The following is a 7,167-nucleotide window of genomic DNA, read 5'->3' on the forward strand; positions in this document are numbered from 1 at the left end:
GTCAAAGCATTCGCTGCCAAGCGTTCATTGTAGCAAGCATACTTTTAACGTGCGTTCTGTCAAACCAACGCCAGCGCGAAAGCCAACGCGAAAGTTCTATGTGGACCGGTCTTAAGGCTTTAAGCGTGTCTGCGTAGTATACCGCACCAGTTTGCGCAGACTTTTATTCAGGCTCAACCTCCACTGTGGTTCCTGCTTTAAAAAGAATCTTTTGTTTACAAACACCATTCGGCGGCCGGACCCAGAAACAATCGCGTTGATTAATATGATAGGCTTCTGTTTTTAAATATAGGAAACAAATTGTTTTAAATCAGGTTCTTAAAATTAGGATGACTTGCTCAGGCGTTAGTTGGCAAGATCTCAAGCATTTAAGTGATTCCTGTTTTGTGCCTGTGTTAAAACAAGATTTGGATGACGTACCCTTACAAAGCGATCACTTCAATGAATACAGAAATGTCTTGGAATTGCAACTACCCATACTGTATGATTTGCTGCAACAGAAACAGGAGTGGATCTTCGGAAGCGATGAGCCGGAAGCGTGCGAGGCAAGTGAAATTTGTTATATTGTTCTTATAAAAACTAATTTATTCACAAATTAAGACACTTGCCAACTTATTAGTCCTCTTGTGCGAGGTAACTGCTCAAAATACAATTTACGGACTATCGCATGAGAGCATAGAAAGAAACGGGAATCGAGTTCTACGGGAGCATATTCCTTTACAGAGAATGGTTGTGGAACGAATCATCTTTGAATTTTATCAGAAAAAACTAAGGAAAGATGTATGGAAAAGGCAATTGGGGTCAATTCATGGATTTCTCCGTTTTTTACAGGTATGCTTGACATTATTCTAGTACATAAATGTAATTTTTTTTAGAAAAAAAAGTCCTAGGTATTACGTTTAATATGATTTAAAACTTTACTTTTCCTAGTTACAATACAGTGGGCAAATGCTTCCAAAGCAGTGGGTTCATTTCTGCTTATCAGTAGGTCTAACTGTGCGTGAAAGCCATGATCCTACTTGTAAAAAAATTGGAGTATTGATATTTCAGTTAATTTTGAATAGCGGTGTAAGTTAAAAAAAATAATGAGCTCCGTACCTGTATTTAATTCATAATTAAACTTGAAGGATTTTTCGCATCTACAAAAACAAAACATACACAGCGTAATTTATGATTCAGCATATAAAGATGTGGATTTTTTGGACTCTGTTGAAGCGGCTACTGATACCTGGAATTGCTTGTACACATGCTTAAGATTCTTTGAGGATTTAGATAGCTTTAACGTAAAATATTTCTTTAAAATAAATACTCAGCAATTTTAATCTAATATAGCTGTTTTCCGCAGTGGAGTCAACTAGATGACCTTATGGAAAAAGCTCTTAAAAATATAACAATGGCTTCTAATAATCTAGTCTCGCTTTGCCATTTGCAATTCGTCATTAAATTTGGAGCATATTTCGTGATAAATCAAAATGATATCTTATATCATTGCGAAGCAGATCTTAACGACCCAAATACCTTAGAACAGTGTCGAGCTATTTGCGCTACAAACAACTCGTATACAATTTTTCGTTGGGCAAAAGACATTTTAAATATGTTTAATGTAAATTCATATAAATTGATGCAGGATAAAGAGATTTCGCAGAAATTTTTATTGGTTTGTAAACACTTAGCGAATACGAAATTTTTTTTTCTAGTCGTATTACATTTTAGGAACTACACAAATGTTATTTGGTATGTATTCTGCCAATCAAATTGGAAATAATCGGTCCACACTTAATAACATTTATGGAGAAGTTCACGTCGGTTTTAATGGAGGCCATCAATGCTCACAGAATGGATATAGAAATCATTAAGGTGACAGTTACAAGGTGTTATTAATAACTTAATTCATATACGTATACTATGTTTTCAGTTGACACGAGCTACTTTGGAAACATTCGCATTGCAACTGCATCATTACCCTGACTCTCTTGATAATAAAGACTTCGCCAAGCTGCACAAAGCTCTAGATAAACTTCTAAAGCAAAATATTTTTGTACAAAATAAATGAATTTTCGTTTATTGTAAACATTTAAGAAATAAAATGCACATTTCTTGAACAAAATTTTAAAAGATAAAAAAAAATACAATTACAACTGGATGTGCATACGCAATAGTAAAAAATTGGATTTCACGGTACAGTGTGCTTGGATTTTGCTTGCTGGAAAAATAAGAGTATTTTAGGTAGAAAAAATCTGAATACATATTCTGTTTAGGTAGCATATGTATGTACCTCATTAGCTGGATCATCGTAATGACACTGCTCAATTACGCATTCTGCTACTACGCCCTGAAGTTTTATTTGAATGCTGCGTGCAATGTCATTCGGATGCTTGGTATCATCTTCATCGGCCGCTGTTTCATCGGTTTCATAACATGTGTATAGTTTATTCTGGAATTCGGCACCTGTATATATATATAAAATAAACAAACGAAAGTCATAGTACAAAATACTTGTTTTATTTTTACAAACCTTCGTCAATGTCCACACCACTACTTTCAAGACTCGCCATTTCTTTCGCGCACATAGCTTCTGCATTCTCTGTTAGGGATTCTACAAGATTTAGTCGATAAGTATGCTTTTCTTCTTCGATTTCCTGTTTAAGGCGTTGCATTTCTTCCTGTAGCTTCTTGCGACGTTCCTCTAATTCCATAAGCTTAGATTGCTCATTCTCCAGAGTACGACATAACTCTTTAAAGGTATTATTCGCAATATCTACCAGTGATTGGGATTTGTCATATAATGTTGTATTTAAATTTGGGAATTTTGCTGGACTACTGGCATCATCCTCCGTTTGAAACTTGTCCAAATCTTGTGAAGCGTCTGTATTATTTGCCATTTTCCGAAGTATTTAAATTATTTATGAAATAATCGTGTATTTAAGAGAAAAATAGATAAGCGTGGAAAAAGATTGTGTTTCAAAAAATATGATGTCATATATTCAAAAATTACAGAAAATTTCGTTTGACACTCTTGGCTAGGATAGCTCACAGCAACAGTGGCATAACTAACGTCCATCCACCGTAATACAATCTAATTTATCAAGTCCATTATTAACATGATGCAATTACACATAATTGTATAATTATTAATAATAATAACTAAATTAATTATAATATTGTATTTATAATTATATTTTAATATATAATTCCGCAATGGTTTATGATCAAATTTTGGAAAATGGGCGTGGCACCGCCCACTTATGATCACATATATGTATCTCGGTAACCGTTCTACCAATATGTACCAAACTCGGTATCATTATTGTACTTGCCACATAAAAGCACAACGCTGAAAATTATTGAGTTCGGACAAAAATTACGCCCATTTTTTACATAACGGTAAATTTCAGAAATGCTTGATACTTTCGAAATTTACGGACGCCGATTTACACAAAATTGATACTAACATTACTATGGAATTTTGGAAAATGGGCGTGATACCGACCACATATAAGTACAGAAGTTTATCGAAGATATTTGAAATAGGGTTGCACCCCTGCTTACCATGCAGCGGTAGTTTTCGAAAAGGTGAAAAAACCATATTTGCTACTTGCGCCGCGGCGCGCCGAGTATCTAATGTTCGGCGCCGCTGATGTTACAATACCCAGCCAAGTGCTGTACAAACCCAGCCAAGTGGTTCATTCTAAAATGGTTATACATATACATGAAGCAAGTAATATATACATATGTGCATAAGGAATACTGTGTAAAAATCTTCACGCCAATCTTTAATTACTTTTAAATAATGACTTTACGGTTAAGGCGTGCGAGTAAACGGGTTAGATGACTTGTGGAGCAAATAAATTTGATTCGTGATTTTCCAACTAAAAATATATTTTTTTTTGTAAGGAAATCACAAATAAAATTTATCTTTTTATTTGGTTGGTGAATGAAATTACAAATAGATTTTATTTTAAATTTTTCCGGCAAATCAATTCACAAATAAAATTTTATTTCTTATTTGGCCGACGAATCAAATTAAAAATAAAATTTGGGAGGTTTCACGACAAACTTAGCCTTCACACAAAAAAATTTTTTTTCATAAAACTAACAAAAGTGTTGATAAGACAGTTGTAAAAACCTTGAATCAACAAAAAAAACAACAAACAAATTAAATCCTTAGATGCAGTTGTATTACCTTTTTTGGAAATTAAGTTATAGGTTGCGTTGAAAGTCCTGCCAAATGATTTGCGATTCATAATTCTGCTTTTAAAAAAATTTTGTCAATATTAAATTGTGTGAGTGCTTTACTTCTTAATATGACTATCCTAATATAAAAAGTGGGTTAATTGAACCTCTACTTGGCTTATTATATTTTACATGGACTGAGCTTTGCTCGGTGTATAATTTTTAAAGTTGTCGGGTTTCTTAAATCGACTCTGGTTGCAATTGCATTCCGATTGCGAATACCATTTTTTTTAGCCGAATTAAGTTCAAATCATTGGAATTATCTAAATTAATTATACCAACAATTATTTACTTCCTTTTTTCATAAAAAAATCGCTCGTGTTTATAAATTTTTAAATTTAACGAACTAATTTATTCAAATTATTGTAGACAAAAATGCAACCATGCGCCACAACCACATGTTTTTCGTGGAAAAAATTTTCCCAGCATGAATTTGCAACTTCTCTCCAAGAGAACTGTCACTTTGCTCTCACAATTTTTGATTGTTGGATAAATTTTTGGTCTGCACGAACGCGATTTGGGCAAAAATCGTGATAATTCTTACAAATTCGTACAAATTTTTTGCTCGACGAACAAACCTATTACTGGAATAGCGTTCGCGTACTTTTTTGCAAATTTTTTTCTATGAATTCTTAATTCATAGAAATAAAGTTACTGGAGAGTTACTGGCAAGTTACTGGATAATTTGTAAAAAAAACACAACTAATAACTATTCAGATATTCTTAAAATACAAAACATTATGCGTATACAAAATTTCATCAAAATCGTTAGAGGTGTTTCCGAGAACCCCATGGATATATTTATATAAAAGAATTTCTCGTTTAATGTAATAAGGAAACGAATTTTATGGAAACTGCCGGTTTTTCTGCTAAAGAGATAGAGTATATTTCATTAAGAATGTCCACGGTTTAGCTTTCCATGATTCCATATATACTTATTTGATGTTGGCTTTTTTTGCCTTTCCTATCTTTAATTGTAAAGGGCAAAAAAAAGCCCTTATTCCTGATAATACAGAAAATTTTAAACGTTTAAAAGTTTAAAACACTCAAGGCTTTTCTTCGCAAATGCTGCCAGAAAACTTCAAAATGCATCTAGTGGTGCAATGTTACTCCAACTATAGAGATTAAAGTTTTGCGTGTTTAAAACTCGAAAGGAGAAAATAGTCAAAGATTCATGGTACAAATTTTTCATATAATTAGTTCATAGTTAACATAAACATTTGTAAAATAAATGTATTTTTTGATTATTGGCTTCCAGGAGCGAGAATCTGTAACCAGTTAGCGACAATTTTCGGATTGCAATCGCACTTTTTGACGCATGATATAAATGTTTTTGCGTCAAAACGTGCGATAGCGATTCGAAAACTGTCGCTAACTGGGTACAGAATCTCCTCCCAGAAGTGTGAATGCCGTCAGCGCGATACATATTTTTTTTTTTTGTTTTGGTTTTTATTAATTACGAAGAAGCCTCTGTGAAGTGCAGAACCAAATCAAACGACGAAGAAAATTTATTCAAGTTGAACACTTGAAGGGAGATTTATAAAGCGGCTGTAGCTGAGTGGGTAGAGATACTTCCTGATATTTGCTAATCCCGTCAGAGGCAACTTGTTAAACTGATTATACAAATTTTTGTCTTGTGCAGAACATAAACGTATTCAAACGAAAAAATCGACAACCAAAAGTTTGGTTAATGTAAACAAAAGTGTCGTTAATATTACCAAATCATTGTTGAAAACAACAACCAAGGCATTGTTAATATTTACCAAAAATCACATTGATTCCTTTTCAAGTTTGAATTTGGTAATATTAACCAAATTTTGGTTGATTTTTGTAGAATTTATAGTAATCTTTGATTTGAACTTTGAGTACAGAAAAAATATATTTGGGGTATTCACAACGGTGTCGTATTGTTGTATGTTGTAAACTTTAAACGCCTAAAATATAAGGAGATTCGGAAAGTACCATCAAAGTCATATTATACATTCTCGCAGTGTTAAAAAAATAGTTGGTTGTAGTTTCAAATTTTATCTACATTTATAACAAATACCTAGATCTTTAATAGGTTATGGGCGACGTAAAAGATATTGGTATTCCGCAGTTCGCGGGCATCGGCTTCGATAATTGGCAGTTCAGAGTGGAAATGCATTTTGAAGCGCTCAACTTGGCGGAGGCTTTAACGGGCCATCCTCCAAATGATGCAGCAGAGAGGACAGAGTTTTTGAAAAAAGCACAAGAAAGCTAAGGGTCGCTTAGAGGGATTTGAACATAACGATTGCCTAGGATATATTCGGGACAAGAAAACGGCCAGAGAAATGTGGGAAAATTTGGAAATGGTATTTGCGAAGAAATCGACTTTACGCCAGCTTTTAGTGCGAAAGCAGCTAGCAACGCTTCGAATGAAAGAAGATGAGTCTGTAGCGATGCATCTGATTTTGTTTGAAAATTTAGTAAGGCAGCTGAAGACAGGGGGGGCTTTAATATGTGGCATTACCTGAAAAGTTTGATCCACTGGTAACTGCATTACAAAATTTAAGTGAAGAGAAGTTGACTCTCAATTTCGTCAAAGAAAGGCTATTGGCTGAGGAAATTACAATATCGAATCGTCAAAGAGATGACATTGAGAAAACAGCATTTTCTGGCAAGAAGAATTTAAAAAAAATGTTCGAAGTTTCAAGGAAAGTGTTTTCAATGTGGTAAATTTTGTCATCGAGCTAAAGATTGTAAGCAAGGTGAAGCTCGTAGTGCCGCTAAGAAACTAGAATTGAAAGAGTTTGTTTTGGTGCTGGTGGCGGAAATGATATGCGAGAAATTTAAACTAGATTCAGGTGCGAGAGTGACCATTTGGCCAAAGAGAAACGGTATTTTCGAGATATTTTTAAAATACATAATCCAGTTTTCATAAATGTTGCAAAAGGTAATCAGAGCTTGAGCGCT

The 7,167-nt window shown here is 33.9% G+C and overlaps 2 protein-coding genes across 3 annotated transcripts; one reads left to right on the forward strand and one right to left on the reverse strand.

Annotated features, from left to right (window-relative positions):
- Positions 1-216: 216 nt before the first annotated feature.
- LOC108377345 (uncharacterized) lies at positions 217-2,249 on the forward strand. Its single transcript, XM_017633603.1, has 7 exons — positions 217-545; positions 601-831; positions 931-1,068; positions 1,128-1,283; positions 1,346-1,657; positions 1,714-1,857; positions 1,916-2,249. Exons 1-7 carry the CDS (start codon positions 330-332, stop codon positions 2,051-2,053), a joined length of 1,335 nt encoding a protein of 444 aa, XP_017489092.1. The 5' UTR covers positions 217-329; the 3' UTR covers positions 2,054-2,249.
- LOC108377344 (uncharacterized) lies at positions 2,034-3,109 on the reverse strand. 2 transcript variants are annotated; one of them, XM_017633602.1, is made up of 4 exons: positions 2,822-2,922; positions 2,516-2,758; positions 2,276-2,448; positions 2,034-2,203 (listed from the first exon to the last, which is right to left on the reverse strand). In XM_017633602.1, the coding sequence occupies exons 1-4, from the start codon at positions 2,880-2,882 to the stop codon at positions 2,174-2,176; spliced, it is 507 nt and encodes a 168-aa protein (XP_017489091.1). In that variant the 5' UTR covers positions 2,883-2,922; the 3' UTR covers positions 2,034-2,173. The 2 variants fall into 2 exon arrangements, with proteins under 2 accessions (XP_017489091.1, XP_017489090.1); XM_017633601.1 differs by having other exon boundaries at positions 2,516-3,109.
- Positions 3,110-7,167: the final 4,058 nt, after the last annotated feature.

The sequence above is a fragment of the Rhagoletis zephyria genome, unplaced genomic scaffold (assembly GCF_001687245.7).
Source record: "Rhagoletis zephyria isolate East Lansing unplaced genomic scaffold, Rhagoletis_zephyria_1.1 Rzeph_scaffold_11960, whole genome shotgun sequence".
Lineage (NCBI taxonomy): Eukaryota > Metazoa > Arthropoda > Insecta > Diptera > Tephritidae > Rhagoletis > Rhagoletis zephyria.